Raw genomic sequence first — 24,560 nt, forward strand, 5'->3', positions numbered from 1 at the left:
TGGCCTCCTGTGATAGCTAGTTATTGTGCAGAATTACTAAATGTGGCTTAATTCATCAAGTTACAAGCCTTAGGTAACAATGTGGACTTTTAACAATACCACCCTTTCCCTTTAAGTGTGATGCAGGACATTTCTTCTTTTGATGCAAATCTTCTCAACATGCTCAAAACTATGAAAGCACCAGTCAACATAAAGTATTGTGACTGTGATGTTCAAAATTTGCAGAAAAATATGAACTATACAAATGTTTTATGTCCCCTGAAATGCTTTTTAAGTAGATAAATGCAGTTGTTTTCCATATAAACCAAGACTACTCTAGACAAAGATAACATGAGTGAGTTCTGCAAGAGGCAAAATTGCATTAGCAAACCTAAATATATCTACATTCTTTTTTTGCCTAATTGTTTGATAATCTTCATGACTGACAAAACCATACACAGGACACTTAAACGGTAATCGAAAGTCTGCCTTCCCCTGAGTTGGTGATAGACGTTCGTCGGACTGTGCTCCTTTGCTCCTCCTCCATTGCACTCTCAATGTTCAGCAGAAGTGCATAAAACGTCCTCTTAAAATCCTTCCCCATGAAAGCATAAAGAAATGGGTTCATAAAGCTGTTTGCAGTGGCAAGAGTGGCAGCAATATTTTGTCCAGTGGGAACAAGACTGTGATATTTACTGTCAAGTTCCATGAAAGCAACAGTGTGAAAAGGAAACCAGCAGATAAAAAAGCAAAGAATCAGCACTGTCATAATCCTAAACGGCTTTTTGGACTTTGCCATCTGGTTGGTCTTCAGCTTTTGGATGATGACAGCATAACAGGTGACGATGACCAGGAATGGGATCACAAATCCAAAAATGAATCGGCACACTACAATGGTAATATGGTCTTGATTTTTAACATCTGTGTATCTGTAGTAACATGTTTTTATTGAAGTCATGTGATCTTCCTTGATGTTCCGGTAAATGGCTGATGGTGTGCTAAGCAGTGCTGAGACAATCCAAGCCAGCATGACTATCACAGAGGCCTTTTTTACAGTGCGCTGGTTCTGCGCCCACACAGGAAACATAACGACCACACAGCGGTCCACGCTGATGATGAGGAGGAGGAAGATGCTGCTGAACATGTTAATAAACATGATGAAGGACTGGAGCTTACACAAGAAGAGCCCAAAGACCCAGTCGCCTTTAACCAAGAAGACAACATGAAATGGCAGGAAGGCACAGAACAGGCAGTCAGACACGGCCAGGCTGAGGTACCAGGTTGTGTTGACCGACTTCTTCATCCTAAATCCAGTGATCCAAATCACCAGACCATTTCCAGTGACACCCAGCACAAAGATGATCACATTGGCTGTTGCTAAGATCACACACATCGCATCTCTGCATGATGGTGAAGACACTGTTGGGGTATCTGTTGTGTTGAGGTAGTCATAATCATAGTAATTTTGCATCAATTCGATGGAATTCATGATGCCTCTTAATTCTCTACAGCAAACAGAAACAGAAAATGTAGTTATTCTGACTTACAACAAAAAACTCTTTTAATGACTTCACTTCTTCCTAGATGCGGTTTGATAATGAGCTGTAAAATGTAAAGATTAAGCTAACAAAAAGAGAAAGACCTCTATGAGGATTAATGCTAAATTAAATAGGATTAATGATGCTCCTGAATAGTGAATATTAATAGTGGCACCTATGTGTCCAGCATTCAGTATCTTAAACTTGTATTAAAATGTGCAGATATTTGTAATAAAAAGGCTGTTGGGTTATATATTTCTTTTTATGGAACAGCCTAATTGCAGCGTCTTGCCCAGTATGGTACCCAGCCAGGACTCTCACACCAATTACACCAGTTACACTTTAAGCCCCACAGATGTCTGAGTCCAGTGCTTCCCACTGATGGCCTCTACAAGCCACCTAGAGAATGCTCAAATCATCTATGCTACTAAAGTGAATTTTCTTTTTTTCTTTTTTATCCTTCTGTCTCGACAAAATAAACCTGCTTGTTTCTTGCCTTGCTCCTAACTTTGACGAAATGTCATACACAGGTGTTTAAAAACTGCGTGTAGTTAAATGTACAAACAAGCCTAAAACAATACTAGTCAAAAAGGTTGTTCTCAGTTCTCTATCAGGGTAAAACAAATACAAAATAAATCATTCAAAAAGATTTTCTCTTCTACTGTCTAGATATTCTATTCAATCAGTATGAAGGTATTTCATGAGTTTGTATATATGATGCATTTGTGTAGACTGGTCATCTTCCCTTCACTTTGACTAGTCAGGATATGATTTGACAGGGTGTTTCAACCCAGTTAAGGGGACAGAACCAGACATGGAAGACTGATTCTTTCTTTATTCTTCTGTCCATATCTAATTTTCAGTGCCTCCTCATCTTTATCTCCATTTTTCTCCATATTATCTCCATACATGGTGTTACATGCAGTGTACACACAGTTTGCTATACTGTCTTACAGCAACCCAGTCACTGTTACCAGCTGTCTTCTGTTTGTGGTACTCAGCCAGTATTTCAAAATAGTATTTAATTCATGTCCAACCTAAAGACAATATCTGTACATTTTGGAAAGGTTTGCTACTTTGTATAACACATGTAAAACTGAAACTATCTGAACCAAATGAATCAAATGTATAATATTAAAGTGTGTAGGCATAACATTGGTTGGGACTTCCTGTGTAATACAGTAGGAGTATCTCACAAAGATATGCACAATACACATTATATCTACAATAATTCAATTTCTTAAATGCAACTTCCTGTATATTCTGTAAGGTGACTCTAGCCTATATGCACAGATCTGAATGATGATTGACTCACTTTTTGATGTCTCTCACTTTGGTGTCGAATTCGTGGTTTTAATGTCTGTAATGGAAAACCTTTTCGTGTTAGTAAAGCTTCCTATCATAGAGTTCCTTGCTGAGCTGAATGTAGTTTTCGGCTGAAAGAGGGTGTTGCAAACCACATAGTCACACTCCCCCTCCATCTACCACTGTCTGCTGCAGTGCCTCCACTGTTCTGTTGAGAAACTGGTACCAGAGGAGTTACACAGTGATAGAGCAGCAGATAACAAAATGGTTCACAGTTTATCAGTTAGATCAGCTAACGTCTCCAGCCACCACCATACTCCCCTTAACAATACACACACACACACACACACACACACACACACACACACACACACACACACACACACACACACACACACACACACACAGAATACGTGTGAAGCTATATGATGCATGTGCAGAGGGTTCTTATAGTAAATCTATAAAACTTGAACTTGAACTTGAGACGTGCATATGTGTGATTGTGCAAGAAGACCTGTATATGTGACAGTTAGAGGCGAGGGCTGAAATGGAAAAGTACTAAGCAGAAGTGGCGCAAGGCGAGAAAACTATAAGTCTGTGTGTTGCGAAGTTATGCTTTGGATCTCACTCGCACAGCGCTGTGAAGTGACATCTCCAGAGCTCTGCATTAATAAAAGGCCACAAGGTAACGCACTGTTTCCGGTCTCTTCTTTCATGCATCAACGGACACGACAGTGTCTTTATCAAATCAAGCAGGAGTCTGTAGTGCATCTCTTTCTGAGACTTATATATTCTGTTGGGGGATTTAACTACAAAGAAGAATGTAACCCGCATACTACCAAAAAAGTCATGAAATCCTACTGAGATTTTGATCAAATTTATTCCATTAGTATGATTAGATGTCAGCCAGTGAAACAAGAGCAAACGTTTCAGGTTGACGTGCTATCGTCTAGATTTACCCAAGAAACGTAAATCTAGAAGAGTGTTTGGCTTCTCTAAATGGCGTGCCACAGGCGAAATGTGGTCTAATCTGCACTGATGTGTTCAATAATTCTAGTGCGTAACGCTGGGTTAGTTTTTCATCGGTTAGTTTGTTATGTATCGAGAGGGTTGGGGTATAAAAAAGAGGGGGAGACCGAGATAAATCACTATTACACAGGGAGATTTTTATATTTGTGATTTGGCTTCCATGTTTCCCATGGGGATGAATGAAGTCCTTAATCTTAAACTGTTTTTTGTTTGTTTGTTTGTTTTTGTAAGAGGGTACATTGCCATTTCTTAACATATTTTAATATATCTTTTTATTGCTTCTTGTTATATACACCCCCTTGGGATTGCACACACGTGCACAGGCTTTGTCAAGTGTTGCCATGTCTATTTAAACCCCTGTCCGTGTGCGCTTCCTTTGCTGGTCATTGTCGCTACGTAAGTCGTTTATCATATGTATGATATGATATACACATATCTGCCTGTGTATCGTACCTTGATTTTGTATTTCTCGTTGCTGATTTTTGCCTGCCCCTTGGATTTATCTGCCTGGTTTTGGATTGCTCTTCTGGTTTTGACACAGATTGTTCTTTTTCCAAGATTCGGATTTCCCCTTACCTTGCCCTTTTGGTTTGGAGCCTGGTTTGTTCAGCCACCACTGTGTTTAACCCTATTAAAGCTCCTGTTTTATTTCCGTAAGCGTCCGATTCTGCCAGGCCCGTCACACACTACATGTAATCATTTGTATTTATTGTTTTCCCACATTAGACAGACACCTTTTGATGGAGCTAATTACACAAGTGGACATTTACAGTTACACTGTTTACATTGCTCTTCTGGTGTTGACACAGGCTGTTCTTTCTCCAAGATTCGGATTTCCCCTTACCTTGCCCTTTTGGTTTCGACCCTGGTTTGTTCAGCCACCACTGTGTTGAAATGCATACACATGACTGTAATCTGTGCTACCATAATCACTCCTATGTAAAACCACATGAAAGAACTCTACCCAAACATTTGTATTTATTGTTTTCCCACATTAGACAGACAACTTTTGATGGAGCTAATTACACAAGTGGACATTTACAGTTACACTGTTTTTTATTAGTATATTAGCATTAGAAATAGTAATAGCTGCTATAACAGTAATATAAACTAATAATTTAATTTTGTTAATGATGCTAAAAAATAATCCATGTCAAATCCAGTTATAAGAGTATCTGGAGTGAAAAGGTAGAACAATGCAAGTAACAAAAACCATGTAAAAGATCGACTGAGGCATCAGTCTGAATCTGAACACACACACCTGGGTTGCATCTAATGATAAAGTTCAAATTACCAAACGTGTGGGATTCTGATGTTGCTTATAGTGTGAACCAAACAAACTACCTGGAGAACACCTTTATCAGTGGTTACAGGAGTATGCAGAGAGAAAAGGTAGAGTGTGTGATCTGCTCTGTTAATGTAACTGCACCTGCTTCTCAGACACACTGCATTCCCCCTCATCACTGTAACCCTGCTGTTCAGACTTATGTTTTTTTGGCAGGATAAAGGAATAACCAGCACAAAGAAAAGATTATTAACCCACAGAGAAGTACATCTGAGAACATTGATCTTTACATAGAGACCTGTATGGGATTGGGGATAGAAGTAATACAAATCATTGGAGAAATATGCTGGTTTGGGAACAAAATGAAAGGTTCTTGTGGTGACAACAGGAATATTCATAAGCTTTATGGTATTCCTGTGGGAATGGTAATAAAAAGACCATGGTATTGCTGTGTGTAACTTCCACATGGTTTAACCCAAAACATTCTCAGCTCCCGTATTGAAGTTTTGTCTGACTCTTGAGTGGGTTTTTTTGTATGATGGATGAAGTAGTGCTTAAAAACAGTTGTGATTGGCTGAAAGGCCTGTCAGTCAGTTCAGCATCAATCACTTCTCACATCATCCATTACTAGACAGAAAGCCAACATTATTAAGATGGATGTTCTGTCAGTTATTGATCTAAAATTGACCACTTACATTTTGAAATGAATGTGAAAAAGAATGACTGGAAACAGTCTGCACTGATCAAAGACTTCCATACTGTCCAGCACTCAGCATTACATGTTAGTTTGCTGAGAATATGTTGACTATGGCATTCTGGTATTGTGTTGTATCCTCTCTTGAGTGTGTTTTGCGTGTTATCTTGTTATCTGCATACATATCGGGACCGCTGTGTGTTCTTAATTTCCTTCTCATTATCTCTCTGTTTCTCTTCAGTTCCTCCTGAGGAGACTCTGTTCCAGAAGGAGTCCTCTTCTCCAGTGGTGTGTCATGCTACAGGTTTCCTCCCCAGAGGACTGATGATCTCCTGGAAGAAGATTGGAAAGAACCATGCATGAAAACGTGGAGCTCACAGAGACGTTACGCAACCATAACGGAACCTTCCAGAAGAGAATCATTCTGGCAGTCTAACCTGAGGAGCTGGACAAGAATGAGTACACCTGTGTAGTTCATCACAGTGGACTGGAGAAGGACTTAGTGTTAAGAGTGGCTGATCGCAGGGCCCTGAACACAGGTAGGAAAAATCTGACAAAAGGCTGTATATCTCTGTGTTCTAAATTATTAAATTGTACACACAGCTAATGGGAGTCTACAGTGATGTAACTCACTGGTGTTTCAGGTTGATGGTCGGTTCGCGTCATTGTTGGTATAGTTGTGGCTGTTCTCCTCCTGGTCTTTATTGCTGTTGGATTCTTCTTCCGGTGGAAGAATAATAAGAAGAGATCTGGTAAGGGAGGATGCAGTCTAATCTAATGTTAAAGAAAACAAATGATTTATTGAGCATAGTGGTTTTTATATGTACATAACTTGCTTTCCATATCAAAATTGATATTTGATACAAATCTGGTATCAAGTATTTTGTGATTCTGGTCAGGTTTTTCTTTAACCTCTAGATATGTTAGACTGATCTTCACCACACTGACATGTTTACCCTCATACTGTCATCTGTGCTATTCTGTTTTAAACAGATGTACACATTCACACTAGCAGTTCCTCATCACAGATCCAAAGGCAAACACGCAAAATACCCGTCTAAGAGTTAACAATGTTCACATAGTTAATACAGCTAATACTCACGTATTCCTACTACATCTGTCATGCAGTAGTTGATATATTCTACACAGTTTGTACAATAATTCCATATCTATCTTGTCTTTTTAGGCTTTAATCCTGTTTCAGGAAACCCCACTGCATGTAAGTGATACAGTGAACACTAATGGATTATTTCGTTCTATTATTCAGTTCCCTTCATTAATGTCTGAGTATTTAACTTTAACTCTGTTAACCTACAGGTTTTGAATCATCGATCACCAGCTCCCCCGATTGCAGAATTCAAATAGTACATTTGGTGTCAGCTGCATGCAGAAAACCACAAGACTGGAAATTACATTCCATGTACTTACCTTGACTGAACTTAAACTGCAATATTAGATACTCTTGAAATTGGCCGAGTTATTTTTTTCTTCCTATTGTTTATGCCACCAAAATAAGTACATCTGTTTTAAATCATTAGACAATGTAGATAAATTAGCTACATTAATAATGTAAGAATAAATCAAAGAATAGTAGTGGGATAAATAGTGATATTTTGGAACGAACTAAGAAGAGAAATAGACATTAAAAATAAGGATGATGTGAGTTGGGCACATTTATAAAACAAAAGAATGAGGTCAATAGAGTAATTGAAATAAATAGAAAGGCTTACTTCACAGAAAAGATAACTGAATATATAAAGGATTTTAACAAACTATGGAAATCCTTTAAACAGCTTTGAAGTGAGTGGCTTGGCTTGGAGTAGCTTGGAGAAATAAATAAAGTTTATATTAGTCAATGGAGTATCTGCCTGGTCAGACTGGCCTGTGGGGAGAGTTATGTGTCTGTAACTATTATAATCAAACAGGATTACTGGAGATAACTGGTCTCATAGTTGTGCTTGAGAAACATACGAACTAAGCTTAACAGTCTGGTTGTAGAAGGTCTTGTTCTACTGATACATGTTTAAGTGATTTTGTTAGGACTGAGCTCTGATACAGTGATGTGTATTAAGGTGCCATGTTTGCCATGTTTCACCTGCATCTTATTGTTGGGTTTGTTTATTTGTTTATTTATTGGATGAAGAACCTGTGTCTGAAACATCCTGCATCTTCTGCTTGTATGGAAACTTTGTGTAATTTATTACAGTTTTGAATCTCTACTTTTTTTTACTATAGTACATTCCAGTACATTGCTAAATATATGAGAGAGATTCAAAATCCATCAGCAGCAGTGTATATATATTTAGATTTCAATAGTATAGATATTTTAGATTAATAATTTATTAATGGACTATCTAGTTTTTAATACAAAATGTTAATACTTGTATTGTCTAATGAGTTTGTTTTTTTCTATGAATATTAAAATACTTGCCCATTTAACATGTGCTCTGTGGTTTCCTTGGAACTCACTTTAAGGCAGGTCATTAACCTGTGACAGGTAGTCAGTCAACTTTCAGATCTACCACATGCAGAGTGACACAGGACAGCTGAACATGCTGAAAACACTTAATGTGACTTCACAGGTGCTCCTGCTAAGCTTGGCCCTAAGCTAAACCCCAAAAAGACCTCAAAACATGAAAAGACATGAAAAGTGTTGTTTGTTTGTACTGGGAAAGAACAGATTCACTTGCAATGCTTCAGAATCCCTGTCAATATATAAGCAATTTTTAAAAAAATATCCAGCCATGCTGTATTTTTATCTCTGGTTCAGCACACCATGTGTTGTAAACAGTTCTGAGGATAAGTGGGTGTGTCTGTCTGTGTACAGGTAGCTCACCTGCACCTAAACAGCAAACAGTGGGTCTTAACCACATGATAGCCTGAGGTAGAACCACCTTTCCTTTCTGCTGTTACACTAGCAGCCGTTCTCTCTGTTCTTATTGCACTGCACTAGGAATAGTTTCCAACCTCCGCATGGATCCTCTGTTTATTTCACATATCCTACATCAACAACTACTGAGTGCTGGTCTCACTAGATACCCCTTGCTTTTTTCCAACCCATTTTTGTTGACTGATCACAGACGCTCATTTGAGGAGCTCTGTTAAAACAAGCCTTCATGACCTGAGAGTGTCTTCAGGTGAAACAGGGCCTGTCTTTGGCATAAACCTTTTTAAACTCTCTTCTCTGTTTGTTTTGGGTTTCATAAGGAACTCTTTAGAATGTGAAAGTATTCTAAAGAATTCCTCATAAAACGTGTTTATTTGCATATGTGCATTTACTCATTATGTGTATTTATTTATTTGTAATTAATTACCAATTTAATTAATTACAATTTTAGTTGAAACAATGACCATCTACTACCAGTCCATATTACATAATAGCTTTCTCCCTGTGACAGTGAGAGTTACCATGTTTTCTCTGTGACTCACAGCTATAAAAAGATGTGAGAAAAGTTAGTCAGTTGGGGGAAGCTCTTACCACTGTATGCTTAAAGGTGGTACTTGCAAAAACATCTGCTTTTCTTTGTACATTCTGTAATGCTGTACACTGTATACTTATTATGGGCACTGTATATACTGGATATAGTTCATTAGCTCTTCACTTATAGTGTATTTTTTAAATGCACAACTTTGCAATGTTGCAAAAAGGACAGGTGATGTTTTGTCCTCACACTTAGTGGTTATTATAGGCATCTCTGCACTTTAACACACTGCATCTCTGCACATTTAACACTTGGCCACTGTCATGTAAAGGTGACAAAACCACTAAATTTGCATGCATCACGTGGTCCATTACAACTTGAGCATTTAACACTCCCTAAAGCAGAAGGTTACATTTCTGGTTTAGTTTTCTTCTGAACAATTAAGTAGGTGTTTCATCCACAGTCATTGCCTACAGGTGTATAACATCAAGCACATAGCCATGAAGTCTTGACAGATGTGTCAAACTGAAGAGCTCAGTGATTTTCAGTGAGGAACTATCATAGGATGCCAAAAGCCAGTCCTGGTCAAGTGTGAATGTTATTGTGAAACAGAAGCATCTAGGAGCAATGACAGCTTAGTCACAAAGTGATAAACTACACACACACACACATACACTGCCAAATTCCACTGAGAGATAATACTTATGCTAAAGACATTGTAGAAAAGCATTTACTTCCAACATTGTGGGAAAAGTTAGAGTTTTTCCAACATGCCTATGCCCGTGCGCACAAAGTGAGGTACATAAAAACAGTGTCCTGCACAGACCTGACCTCAACTCCACTGAAAACCTTTGGGATTGGGATTTGAAACATACAGCAAGGCCCTTCCCTTCAACATCAGACCCTGACATCACAAATGCCCTTTTGAGGCATGACATCCTACAGACACATTCCACACTTTTAAAGGCCTTCTCTGAAGAGTTATAACTGCAAAGTGGTGGCTACCTCCATAATTTTGGAATGTCCCACATACTTGGAATGTCCCACATACTTGGAATGTCCCACAACTTATCTACTATAAACAGGTACATCAATTGGTTAAAACATGTAACAGCTGAAAACAGGGACCAAGCGTGACTTTTGAATGCAAAAGTTGAATGAAGACTAAAAAGAACTTAGAAGTGGCAGGGACCACACCACCCTGCACACGGAACACAATGGGCACCATGCCACCACCGTGCCCACCAATGCCTACATTGTGCAGCAGAGACACTTCCCTCCTGCATCTACAATCAGCAGCCACCTGGACAGGGGTTACTCAGTTCTGCCTGACTGTCTGGAACTGCTTCTGTACCATGATAAATATTTCTGTCAGTCCAACTTCAGGCTAATTACCCTAAATCCAGCTGTCAGGCCTAAGCCAGGACTTGACCTGATTTTTTACTGCAGTAATTCTCAACATAACTGGAGCCCAGTTTTTTACTCTGGGCAGAATATGCGCAACATTCATAATTTGCTGGATTCACTGTCCCCTGTCAGCTGAACGTATTCTGCCTACAGCTGGACTCACTGTCCCATGTCAGCCATACAGTACACAGTGTGAGGAGTACTGCTGGTGCTGACTTTGGTCTGCATCTCACAGGAATGAGAGAGGAGAGCATCAGGTGGCCATGTTACATATACAGTAGTGTGCAAAAATCTTAGGCACCTAAAGAACAGTTCATTTATTTCCTCCTGACAAGCTTTTGTTTGATAGTTTAATAATTACATTGATCAAAGGTTATTACTAGTATCAAGGTGAAGCAGTAAAATTGTAATGCATACAAAGTTCATTTTCACAATGATCATGTGTGACAGACGTGGAAGAGTCTGCAGAGGCTGTGGTGAACATTATGCTGCCTGCAGCACCATCCAACGTCTGACACAGGAATTTCTGAAACAGCTAATATATATATTCAATCTATATATGAGGGACAAACACAACAGGCTTATAAAGAACACAACATAATAATATAAGAGACACACACCACTGCAATGCCACTACTGTATAAGGGAAGCTAACAGCGGCAGTCACACAGACCAGAACATGGCGTGTTGGTCATAATGGTCATGTTGCTATCAGGTGATTTAAGTAGCATCTAGCAGGCTCACATCCAGCCAAGGTTGTTTAATTAAAAGGTTATGGGACATTGTGTCCAAGACTGTGTTTTAATGGGGCTGAGAGAGAATCTGGGAGAATTAAAATCAGAATAGTGCTGTTGGAAGGACAAGTACCTGCTCTGATTTACATCACGGTGTGAGGGCAGAACTGTGAACGCACCTGGAGTGCAATGGCAGAAGCAGTTTTCTATAATTATTTGCATATCTTTTAAATTTTATCATATTAATTATATTTTAATGGATATTGGTCAGTTCTATAGTTGAAAATCGCCTACCATGCAAAAATGTCCAGCCAATCATGGTCTTGTAGTCAGAAACCGACCTCAAGTATCTTGCATGTGCTTATACAATATTGAGACTGTAACCCAGGTTATGTTACTCACATGGGTTAGGGACTGTTTCCTTTATAATTCTTAAAAGCTCCATAAAGAAATCCAAGTTAAAACGTATAATGAGTGTACAGCCAGTTATACTGCAGAATTTTAAGTACATGCCTTAATGGGATATACTGAACCAGTCTTGCCAAAGGGTTGCACCTTTTGTTGCCAACTCAACATGTCCTGGCTGGTTATTTTTTTGCCACCCTGTGGATTACTGCTACAGCTGACCTTTCTCACTCTGCTGCCAACCGCATTTACAGAGATGTCTTTGCTTTCATCATCTATGTCTCAAAGAGTCTCTTCTTGAGCTTTGATTTAAGTTTGCAGAGTGCGTTGTGAGGCATGTGGATAAGCACAAATGGTTGGCAGAGCTGGTGCTACTGGCTAAAGGAACAAGAAGTGTCAGGGAAAGGAGTTTAAACAGAGCCCCTGTACAAACTTTATTTAGCTTTGTCTTTTGAGATCTCAATAGTAATTTTATTTATTTTTTGTTGGATAAAACATATTTTAACTCATCCAACCTAAACTGTGAGGAGTCGTGTCAGTGCTGTCTGTGGTCTGTAGCTCTCATGAGTGAGAGAGGTGGAGCATCATTATCTCATGCTGTCACATATACAGCAGTGTGCAAAAGTCTAAGGCACCTACAGAAAACTAGTTAGTTATTACTAATATCTATGTGAAGCAGCTAAATTGTAATGCACACAAAACAAAATACATTGTACCTGCTCACAAAGATAGAGGAGCATAATTGGTGTGTAATTTAAGCTTATATTTAGTTGCTTCTCCAGTAAACCCAGTACCAGTGATGGGGACCATAGATGTGAGAGCTTGTGAGAGTCTAAATGGGGATTGTTCAAGTTAGAGAGATGTGCAAAACAAATTCATGAGACCTTGTATAACTCTCACCTTGTATATATGTTTACTATGTAGATTTATGAAATGGTCTCCACAGACCATTCCATTTCAAATAAAGGATGTTTGAAAATGAACTAACTTGTTGATCTAGACTGGTAGGACCAGTCATAAAGCTTCTCAGCTGACAAGTCTACAGACCGGCCCACAGGTGAGGAACACTACATGATCACTCTAATTACACAAACACTATAAACCTTCACAACGTTCAGTCACTATCTCACAATACTTTATTTCTTTAGAGTGAGGTCTGATCTTTGAAAGCAGCTGATTAAAAATGGCAGAACAGAACAAGAAAGACATCACTAAGATAAGATAATGTGGACCACACTATATTAACTAAAAAGGAGATCTGTCATTTGCAGTTAGCTAATTATTTTTAAGCAATGTGCATGTGTGTTTGTGTGTGTATGTGTGTGTGTGTGTTTTTTGTGAAGATCTTCAAGGTCTTCAATGACCCCATCCATGGCCACATTCAGATGCATCCTCTGCTGGTGAAGATCATCGATACTCCACACTTTCAGTGCTTAAGAAACATCAAACAACTTAGTTATTATGGTTATATGGTTATATATATTGTTATTATGGTTATATATGAGGTTATTATGTCTTTCCAGGGGCTTCCCACAACTTTGGGTATAATAAAGTAATTGGGTACAATTACTTTATACTTGAAATACTTTATTGGGAATTATGACATTAGCTACAAATAACAGTATGGCGACAATGATAATTAATCTCATTTTTATTATCAGTGTGACACATTTAGCAGGGAACCTTGTAAAAAAATCTTCCCAAAAAAAAGAAAGAATAAATGAAGAGAAAGAGAAAGAGGAGAAAAAGGAACTCTGTGTGCAGATTGCAGGATTGTGTCATGACCTGGGTAAAATATTATTGACTATTAGTGTTTGACCATTACCAGTACTAGTGAGACTCTGCTTACATTATGGAGCCTGACATATAGGCACTGACAGTATATATATATATATATTTAGCCTGCCATGTGAAGTGGGAGAATCATTGTTTGTGGCCACAGCTGCACACACCTGCACCTTGTTTTGTTTATGTATTTAAACCCTTGTCGTAGTATGCAGGATTGTTGGTCATTGTGGATGTAACATGTTGATGTAATGTTCCTTTTGTCGTTGGTAAACGTATTCATGTTTTTTTATTGTAGACCATTTCATGTTTGGGTTTAGTGTTTGTAGTGCTTGTGAGTGCCATTATCGTTTTATATTTATACGTAAATAAATGTACGTCCCAGTCGCTGGAGTCTGTGCGTCCTGTCCCTCGCCCTGCGGTACTCGGGCCACCATGCATTATATATATATATATATATATATATATATATATATATATATATATATATATATATATATATATATATATAAAATCAAACACAAACAGTAAATAATATATATGTAGAGAGTGCATATATGTCAAGTTCCAAGATGTAAGCAGAGTCTCACTGGTACTGGTAATGGTACTGGTGTATTGTACAAACATAATGCAGAATACATAGAATAAAGTAGATGGGGAGTCAAGTCTATATGAGTTGATATTGTTTGATGTTTGAAGCAAATCAGTTCAATTAACATTTATTACACTTAATCCAGATTTATCGTGTATTTCTTATTTAAGGCCATGGTCCATTCTCTCATTTATTTGAGGAATTTATGAAGAAAAAGGAGCCAAACTCGAAGGTACAGCATTACCACTTGTATTTAATGTTAACTGTCTCATAAACCTAAATAAGTGTTAATAGTATTCAAATTTTAATTTGTTAATTAGTGTTATTAGTATTTTAGTATTCAACGTATTATTTATTTATTTATTTGGAAAAAAACATCCATCCATCACAAAATTATTCCATTGTTGTTTATTAATATTGTTTATTCTTAAATATGTGCTTTTCCTGAACATAATTTATGTATAATCCTGTTTTCAACTAAAACAAATTATAGAAATATAAAAATAGTCATAACAATATTGGACACGTTCACCTTCAAACTTTCGTTTTCTCGTTGAGACAGCATGAAGAGCAAGGATTCACAATGTTTGAAGACCTGATAAAAGACAGAGAATTTGCTAAGGAAATGAAACAATATAAAATTGACCTGCAGGATAGAGAATTCATCAAGGAGTTGATTCGTCGCAGGGGATATTCTAAGGTGAACATTCATATGAAACTCTGTTTTATACCAGACCATGCAGAGCCTTACAGGAAAATACATGAGGTGCATTTAAGACACATGCATTTTAATAGAATTTTAGTTGTTGGCATTTGAATGCACAAGATGGTGGAAACCGCTTCTTAGTCAGAAAAGGTGCCAACACTGACCTAGAAGACAAGTTCTTTCTCTTGTAATAAATTTAAAAACATCAAAAGACAAAGTTTACCTGTTGTCCTTATGACTGGAGAGTTTGGTTGGCCAAATCAGAGCACTAAATTGCAGTTCTGATTATTTTCCTTTGTGTTTCCTCATGTATATGAATCGTAATGGTCTTGTTACATAATAAATATTATTGTTTTACTTGTGTTGTCTGAAGACATTCATTGCTGGCTTTAGTTTAGCAGGCATTAGATTTACAATAAGAACCCTCTGCACATGCATCATATAGCTTCACACATATTCTGTGTGTGTGTGTGTGTGTGTGTGTGTGTGTGTGTGTGTGTGTGTGTGTGTGTGTGTGTGTGAACTGTATCAAATGTATCCCACGTGTTACTTTAACCTACGAGTGAAACTAAGTTAATATGCCTTTAACAATATGACGCAATCGTAAGAGCCGACGAGTTAGTGACGGAGCGTCACGGGACGCTCGCCTCTCACGAGTGACGTCGTTTGGCCAGCCGCATGCAGTGGGAGGGTCTTGTTTGTTTATTTGTAACCACGCCTACACACACCTGCACCTGCTTAGTGTTTTGTCTGTGTATTTAAACCCCTTTCATTGTGCGCACCCCGGTCATTGTCGTTGTTCAAGTCGTTTAAATGCTTGTCCTTATTGTCAATGTTAAATATATTCGTATTCATGTTCACCGCCTGTGTTATATGTGAGTGCCGTTGTCTTCGTATGTCACTTCGTGCGTCCTGCTCTTCGCCCTGCGGCACTCGGGCCATCACACAGACAGAATAGCCTCGCCCTTCCTCACGTAAGCACAACGCTGAGAAGCCCAGGATGTCAGTTCTGCTTAAAAAAGCTTAAAAATAAGAAGATTGTGATAATTATAGTGAAACTAATTAGTGGAACTTAAACTCAATACCTGAGAAAACTGTAAAATGTAATACAACATTGAAGGCATTAATTCTGAGGTGTCATTTTTTTATAAGGGGATTTTCTATTATAGTTTTTTTCCCCTCTTATAGATCATTCAAGATTCAAGGGCACATACTACTCCTAGAACCTGGTCCATATGCCCTCCTTAGTGTTACACCTGTGGTGGAAATTTGAATAAACAGCAAGTCAGACGTGATTAAAAGAGTAATTTAATAAAGAAAATAGAACATACAAAACACAGCTGTGTGAGAGCTAATGCTCTAAAGCAAAAGCTCTAAAGGGGTAGAATGACTCTGCTCCTTATATCTAAACTTCACATCCCGGAAGGGATGTTCTGTTGTCCTGTTTACCCATTTCCTGCTCCTTATCGCGATAAACACTCTTGCACATACCGGGATGCTTTGTTCCACCAGGACGGACACAGTTTTCTAGCTCCTCTTTATCAGCATTAGTCGCGCGACACATGCAAAATCACGAAGCAGGTGATTCAGCAGTTGTTTTGTTCACACAATATACAGAGACAGAGTGTGCAGACTAAACTATTCATATAGGATTATATGATGGAAAGGATTAACATGATTATATATGAATCACATGATAATACATGATCAAGTAATATTTTCCATCACACACCCATTACCTGGTCAGATCAGAGAGGAGGGACACACAGGTTACAACCCATTTAGGAGTACATTCATCCTCATAGGTTCCTCCTGAGTTTCCATATACTGGTTTCAGTACATCATCTTTTACTGTACCATCAGGAGGACAGTTGAGGTCATGGCATTATTTAAAATGCTCTCTGAAGCAGGCTCGAGAACACATGCCTCCTGTCTGTTCCTTCGGGTGTGCAGTATATCAGTAGGTGAAAATCGCTGAGTTACATGTATGAAATCACGTTGTTACTTGACAGCTCAGTATTCTTGACAGCAGCTGTGATTTCATACTTTGCTTATTTGCAGTATAAGACATCAGGGCCTGCTGTCTGATGGTCACTTACCTCAGTGTCGTGCTGCTGAAGTACAGCAGGGAACATCGGCGTGCAGGGGAGGCTACACCTGCTGATCTGAAGTTGTGTGAACCATCAGAAATCGTATTTTGGTGTGAACCATACTGGTATTGTATATTACAATTTATATTAAAGTATTTTATGTGTCATAGGTATGAAAACTTCTAAAGACCCTTCTTCTCTCAACCATTAACTTCCTTTACTGCCATTTCTAACTAAAATTTTTCACTGGTATATTTAAACTTGTCCTGACGTTAGGTGATACTCCTAAGGGAAGGTGTTAGTCCTAATGGCAGGTGTTACTCATGCAATGTTACAAAATATAAATGTTTCAGTCAAAGGTTAAATAATATATTTATCATTCTGGTTTGATTAAAGATTCTTTCATGACTTTGTGGTTGAAGTTTGGTTTTCGATGGATCACCATACTGTGATCACGAAAGCCCTGCTTTTCCTCATGTTTAGTATTCATTAGCATGTATGTAGCTGGCTAATGGTTAGGCTAGTCGGGCAATTGTCAATATATTCAGAAAACGTATCAAAACAATATTTAGGCAGTAGGCTAAAATGATATGTTAAATGAAATATGTGAATTATTGGACTGATGTTCTGTCTTGACAGCATCTGATCTGTTACAAACATTCAGCTGCTACTAATACGTAATTTTAGTGTAAATATGGAAGCTTGAATCCGAGTTAGCCTCCCTCTGTCCAACTGGGTTAATTATTACGTAGTTACTGTAGTTATATATTAAACTGGATGTCCTGGTCTAGAATTTTTTACCTTGAAATTTTTCTATGCTATTTGTGATCTGAAAGGCTGCAAACAGTATATTGATAAATTTCCCCCTAGCAAATTATATCCTAATGTTTTGAATTTTACCAACTAACAATTTTAAGGAAGGAAGTTTATTACAAAAAGCAAACATTAACAATGTCTGTAAGAGCATCTGCTAAATGCAATGTAACATGTCTAAACTGTTCCAATTCAAGTACAAAATAATTTCAGCAAATTTATAACTACACCAATGTTATACAGGCCAGATAGATTTTATTACACTGCTTGAGCTTTGCTTGTACAATAAGGTGTTGTTCAAAGTGTGTGAGTGAAGTGATTATACAATCTTTTATTTTGCCCCTCAACCTTGTTCAACATCACTAGACATTTTATATGGAAATCTGACAGTTAACACAGAAGACTACATATAAAAACGTATTCCAAATAACTAACCTTCCAACATCTTTAATATCATAAATGGCAATATGTAATGACATCCTGTTTTTAGTGGTATAGTAGTTTTGTGGATTATTGATTATTTTTGTTGTTTTTTGTTTCGTTTGTTTCTTTTATTATTTACTTTTAAACTTGTGCCTGCCCCCCACACCTTTTTGTTTTCTTTGTGTTCTCCATCCTTCAATAACTGTCCATTCCCTGAAGCATCAAGTTTCTTTGTCAGCGAGTTGCCTAGGAGCACCTGTAACCTCCTGTGCTTGTTGCTTCCAGGTATCAGTGTAGTAGATGCAGGATAGTGCTGTTTCCACCATACTCTGTTGACACAGGAGGGTGCTGTGCCCTGAGCTCCAGATGTTTATCAGTAAAATTGTCCTTCAGTGGCATCAGACCATTTAAGTTGATCTTCATTTCTCGAATGCTTTTGGAACACTTGCAGAACTACATGGTTCTTCGAAGACATGTCAAATTGTTCACAAACTGCCTTGACTAAGCAGAGACACTTTCCTCATTTGCTCATGTGGTTCATTTGACCTTTCAGAAAAGAAGTAAAGGAAGCGTGTGGTTTTCCGTGGAAAATATTATTCATGTTTCAACAGCAGTTAAGAGACAGCAGAGATAAAAAAAAAAAAAAGGTGCAAGTAAAAATGTGGGCTTGATTTGTAAAAATATCACTTGGGTGTCTTGTCTCACCCAAGTGTGTTGCAGGACATTTCTTCTTTTGATGCATATCTTCTCAACATGCTCAAAACTATGAAAGCACCAGCCAACATAAAGTATTGTGACTGTGAGGTTCAAAATTTGCAGAAAAATATTAACTGTACAAATGTTTCATGTCCCCTGAACTGACTTAGTGATAGACGTTCCTCGGACTGTGCTCCTTCACTCCTCCTCGATTGCACTCTCAATCTTCGACAGAATTGCATAAAAGTTCCTCTTAAAATCCTTCCCCATGAAAGCATAAAGAAATGGGTTCATAAAACTGTTTGCAGTGGCTAGAGCGGCAGCAATGTTTTGTCCAGTGGGAACAAGACTGTGATATTTAGTGTCAAGTTCCATGAAAGCAACAGTATGAAAAGGAAACCAGCAGATAAAAAAGCAAACAATCAGCACTGTCATGATCCTAAATGGCTTTTTGGACTTTGCCATCTGGTTGGTCTTCAGCTTTCGGCTGATGACAGCATAACAGGTGACAATGACCAGGAATGGGATCACAAATCCAAAAATGAATTGGCACACTACAATGGCAATATGGTCTTGATTCTTAACATCTGTGTATCTGTAGTAACACGTTTTTATTGTAGTCATGTGATCTTCCTTGATGTTCCGGTAAATGGCTGATGGTGTGCTAAGCAGTGCTGAGACAATCCAAGCCAGCATGACTATCACAGAGGCCGTTTTTACAGAGCGCTGGTTCTGTGCCCAGACAGGAAACATAATGACCACACAGCGGTCCACGCTGATGATGAGGAGGAGGAAGATGCTGCTGAACATGTTAATGAACATGATGAAGGACTGGAGCTTGCACAAGAAAAACCCAAAGACCCAGTTGTCTTTAACCATATAGATGACATAAAATGGCAGGAAGGCACAGAACAGGAAGTGAGACATGGCCAGGCTGAGGTGCCAGGTTGTGTTGACCGACTTCTTCATGCTGAATCCAGCGATCCACATCACTAGACCATTTCCAGTGACACCCAGCACAAAGATGATCACATTGGCTGTTGCTAAGATCACACACATCGTATCTCTGCATGATGGTGAAGACACTGTTGGGGTATCAGTTGTGTCTGGGTAGTCATAATCATAGTAATTTTGTATCTCTTTGATGGGATTCATGATGTCTCTAGATTCTGTACAGAATCAAGAAACAGAAACAGAAAATGTTATTCTGACTTACAACAAAAACCTCTTTTAATGACTTCACTTCTTCCTAGATGAGGTTTGATAATGAGCTGTAAACTGTAAAGATTCAGATAACAAAAAGAGCAAGACCTCTGTGAGGATTAATCCTAAATTAAATAAGATTAATGATGCTCTGATGGCCTCTGATGCTACTGATGGCCTCTACAAGCCACCTAGAGACTGCTCAAATCAGCTATGCTGATAAAGTGAATTTTCTTTCTTTTTTTTTTTATCTTCTATCTCAACAAAATAGACTTGCTTGTTTCTTGCCTCACTCCTAACTTTGATGAAATGTCATACACAGGTGTCTAAAAACTGCATGTAGTTAAAATTATTTTGTTGTTACAAACAAGCCTAAAACAGTACTAGTCAAAATGAGGTTCTCTATCAGGGTAAAACAAATACAAATAAATCATTCAAAACATTTTCTCTTCTACTGTCTAGGTATTCTATTCAATCAGTATGTAGGTATTTCATGAGTTTGTATATATGATGAGATTTGTGCAGACTGGTCATCTTCCCTTCACTAGTCAGGATATGCTTTGACAGGGTGAGTTTCAGCCCAGTTAAGGGGACAGAACCAGACATGGAAGACTGATTCTTTCTTTATTCTTCTGCCCATATCTAATTTTCAATGCCTCCTCATCTTTATCTCCATTTTTCTACATATTATCTCCATACTTGGTCTTACATGCAGTGTACACACAGTTTGCTATACTGTCTTACAGCAACCCAGTCACTGTCTTCTGTTTGTGGTACTCAGCAAGTATTTCAAAATAGTATTTAATTCATGTCCAATTTAAAGGCAATATCTGTACATTTCGGAAAGGTTTCATACATTGTACAACACGTAAAACTGAAACTATCTGAACCAAATGAATCAAATTCATAGTACTAACTGTGCAGGCATAACATTGGTTGGGGCTTCCTGTGTAATACAATAGAAGTATCTCACAAAGATATGCACAATACACATATCTACAATAATGCAATTTCTTAACTGCAACGTCCTGTATATTCTGTAAGTGACTGTAGCCTATATGTACAGATTTGAATGATGATTGACTCACTTTTTGATGTCTCTCGCTTTGGTGTAGAATTTGTGGTTTTAATTTCAGTAATGGCAAACCTTTTCGTGTTAGTATAGCTTCATGTCATCAAGTTCCTTGCTGAACTGAATAAAGTTTTTGGCTGAAAGAAGGTGTTGCAAACCACATAGTCACACTTCCCCTACACCTACCACTGTGTGCTGCAGTGCCTCTACTGTTCTGTTGGGTAATTGGCACCAGAGGAGTCACACAGTGCTAGAGGTAACATGGAGAGCTAAAAATGATTCACAGCTTATCAGTTAGATCAACTAACGTCTCCAGCCACCACCATACTCCTCTTAACAACACACACACACACACACACACACACACACACAAGCTATATGATGCATGTAGAGAAGGTTCTTATTGTAAATCTAATGCATGCTAAACAAAATCCAGCAATGAATGCCTTCAGACAACAAAAGTAAATCAATAATATTTATGTAACAAGACTATTACAGTTCATTAATCATGACAGATCATCATGCACATCATACACAATCTACAGGAACTGCAGAATGAAAGCATGACTATGCAGATTACAATATATATTTACACTGTGCCTGAGCATCAGAAATTGCATTTTTTGGACTAAAATATATCCAATCTGGAGCTGAATTAAATTTGCTGATTCTGTTTTAGCTCTTGATCAAGATTATCATCAAGACTAGACATAATTTGCATCCATAAGAAAATTGGTCAGAACTTGATCATAATCGCAGACAGAGGTCTCACTCCTTACCTTCAGTTCAAGTACTTAGAAAACCTGAGTGTATTTACATTTTTTTTCAACTGGAACATTACCTACTTAAAAGAATAGTTAGTTATGGAACTGCATTAATTTCTTTACCACAGCTCCAGATGAGGGCCAGATGTGAGTGGAAGCTCTGCATCCATAGAGCTGGAGCATGACAGGTAGTGGCTCAGCGTGCATTGCTCCTCTCCTATTGCATTCACCATCTTTGAAACCAGCGAGCTCTTGAACTTTCTCCTGAAATCGTTACGCATGAACACGTAGAGTATCGGGTGAGGAAGCTATTTGCTGACACAATCAAGGTGCCAGCTCTGAGTGAGATGGGGATGACCTCAGCATGGATGCTTTGGTTCAGCTCAATCAGCACTAATGTTTGGTATGGAAGCCAGCACAGGAAAAATGTCACAATGAGTGCTGCCATGACCTTAAACAGATCTTGCCATCTGGTTGCTTCTCAGTTTGAAGATGATGATGGAGTAACAGGTGATGATGATCAGGAACAGGATGAGGATTCCAATAAGGAACCGGCTTGTAGCGATGGTTTCATGACTGTACTGACTAGTGCTATAGTTGTTCAGGCACCAGCTTGTGCCCAGATGTTGCTGAACATTGCAAAAAATGATGGATGGAATGCTGCAGAGACGACCCAGGATTAATGCTTGAATTAATAAAATAATTGCTGTATGTGCAGACATAACAGGAAATGCCTTAGACGTGCATATGTGTGATTGTGCAAGAAGACCTGTATATGTGACAGTTAGAGGCGAGGGCTGAAATGGAAAAGTACTAAGCAGAAGTGGCGCAAGGCGAGAAAACTATAAGTCTGTGAATTGCGAAGTTATGCTTTGGATCTCACTCGCACAGCGCTGTGAAGTGACATCTCCAGAGCTCTGCATTAATAAAAGGCCACAAGGTAACGCACTGTTTCCGGTCTCTTCTTTCATGCATCAACGGACACGACAGTGTCTTTATCAAATCAAGCAGGAGTCTGTAGTGCATCTCTTTCTGAGACTTATATATTCTTTGGGGGGATTTAACTACAAAGAAGAATGTAACCCGCATACTACCAAAAAAGTCATGAACTCCTACTGAGATTTTGATCAAATTTATTCCATTAGTATGATTAGATGTCAGCCAGTGAAACAAGAGCAAACGTTTCAGCTTGACGTGCTATCGTCTAGATTTACCCAAGAAACGTAAATCTAGAAGAGTGTTTGGCTTCTCTAAATGGCGTGCCACAGGCGAAGTGTGGTCTAATCTGCGAACCGCACTGATGTGTTCAATAATTCTACTGCGTAACGCTGGGTTAGTTTTTCATCGGTTAGTTTCGTATGTATCGAGAGGGTTGGGGTATAAAAAAGAGGGGGAGACCGAGATAAACCACTATTACACAGGGAGATTTTTATATTTGTGATTTGGCTTCCATGTTTCCCACGGGGATGAATGAAGTCCTTAATCTTAAACTGTTTTTTTTTTTTTTGTTTGTTTGTTTGTTTGTTTTTGTAAGAGGGGACATTGCCATTTCTTAACATATTTTAATATATCTTTTTATTGCTTCTTGTTATATACATTTTCCTTTTCGGCTTCATTATATTTATTTTTCTTTTACTGTTACTGTCTCTTTAAGGTTTACATTTATGGCATTTAGCTGACGCTTTTATCCAAAGCGGTTTACAATTATAACTGAGTACAACTTGAGCGATTGAGGGTTAAGGGCCTTGCTCAGGGGTACAGCGGTAACTTGGCAGTGGTGGGGCCTGAACCAGCAACCTTCCACTGAGCTACCACAGCCACCTTTAAGGCACTAATTACTCAACGTGAACGTCAGTTTTAGCCTATAAAAGGTAAGCCTATAACAGATGGTTTCTCATGGTAACCTGAAACGTTTATTATTGTTTCAGTGCCTACCTGTCACGGACTGCTCCTCCCCCATAAGCCACATGGTACGGCCCGCTAAGTGTGGGGGATCCACATGTGTATTGTTTATCTGTTTTGTAACCACACCCCCCTGGGATTGCACACACGTGCACAGGCTTTGTCAAGTGTTGCCATGTCTATTTAAACCCCTGTCCGTGTCCGCTTCCTTTGCTGGTCATTGTCGCTACGTAAGTTGTTTATCATATGTATGATATGATATACACATATCTGCCTGTGAATCGTACCTTGATTTTGTATTTCTCGTTGCTGATTTTTACCTGTCCCTTTTTTGGATTTATCCACCTGGTTTTGGATTGCACTTCTGGTTTTGACACAGGCTGTTCTTTCTCCAAGATTCGGATTTCCCCTTACCTTGCCCTTTTGGTTTCGACCCTGGTTTGTTCAGCCACCACTGTGTTGAAATGCATACACATGACTCTAATCTGTGCTACCATAATCACTCCTATGTAAAACCACAAGAAGGAACTCTACCCAAACATTTGTATTTATTGTTTTCCCACATTAGACAGACAACTTTGGATGGAGCTAATTACACAAGTGGAAATTTACAGTTACACTGTTTTTTATTAGTATATTAGCATTAGAAATAGTAATAGCTGCTATAACAGTAATATAAATGAGTAATTTAATTTTGATAATGATACTAAAAAATA

At 38.4% G+C, this 24,560-nt stretch overlaps 2 protein-coding genes and 1 pseudogene across 2 annotated transcripts; all 3 read right to left on the reverse strand.

Annotated features, from left to right (window-relative positions):
- Positions 1–274: 274 nt before the first annotated feature.
- On the reverse strand, positions 275–1,495 carry LOC113568920 (chemokine-like receptor 1). The gene has a single exon (XM_035526545.1). The coding sequence runs from the start codon at positions 1,466–1,468 to the stop codon at positions 446–448; it is 1,023 nt and encodes a 340-aa protein (XP_035382438.1). The 5' UTR covers positions 1,469–1,495; the 3' UTR covers positions 275–445.
- Positions 1,496–19,101: 17,606 nt separating this feature from the next.
- LOC113568827 (chemokine-like receptor 1) lies at positions 19,102–20,058 on the reverse strand. The gene has a single exon (XM_026996983.2). The coding sequence runs from the start codon at positions 20,056–20,058 to the stop codon at positions 19,102–19,104; it is 957 nt and encodes a 318-aa protein (XP_026852784.2).
- A 1,977-nt stretch (positions 20,059–22,035) lies between these two features.
- On the reverse strand, positions 22,036–24,320 carry LOC113568855 (annotated as a pseudogene).
- Between the last annotated feature and the right edge of the window lie 240 nt (positions 24,321–24,560).

Source organism: Electrophorus electricus, chromosome 5 (genome assembly GCF_013358815.1).
Source record: "Electrophorus electricus isolate fEleEle1 chromosome 5, fEleEle1.pri, whole genome shotgun sequence".
Taxonomy (NCBI): Eukaryota; Metazoa; Chordata; class Actinopteri; order Gymnotiformes; family Gymnotidae; genus Electrophorus; species Electrophorus electricus.

What these genes read in the sequence shown, in the direction of transcription:
- LOC113568920 (XM_035526545.1), bottom strand. Translation starts at nt 1,468, where the DNA reads ATGAATTCCATCGAATTGATGCAAAATTACTATGATTATGACTACCTC.
- LOC113568827 (XM_026996983.2), bottom strand. Translation starts at nt 20,058, where the DNA reads ATGAATCCCATCAAAGAGATACAAAATTACTATGATTATGACTACCCA.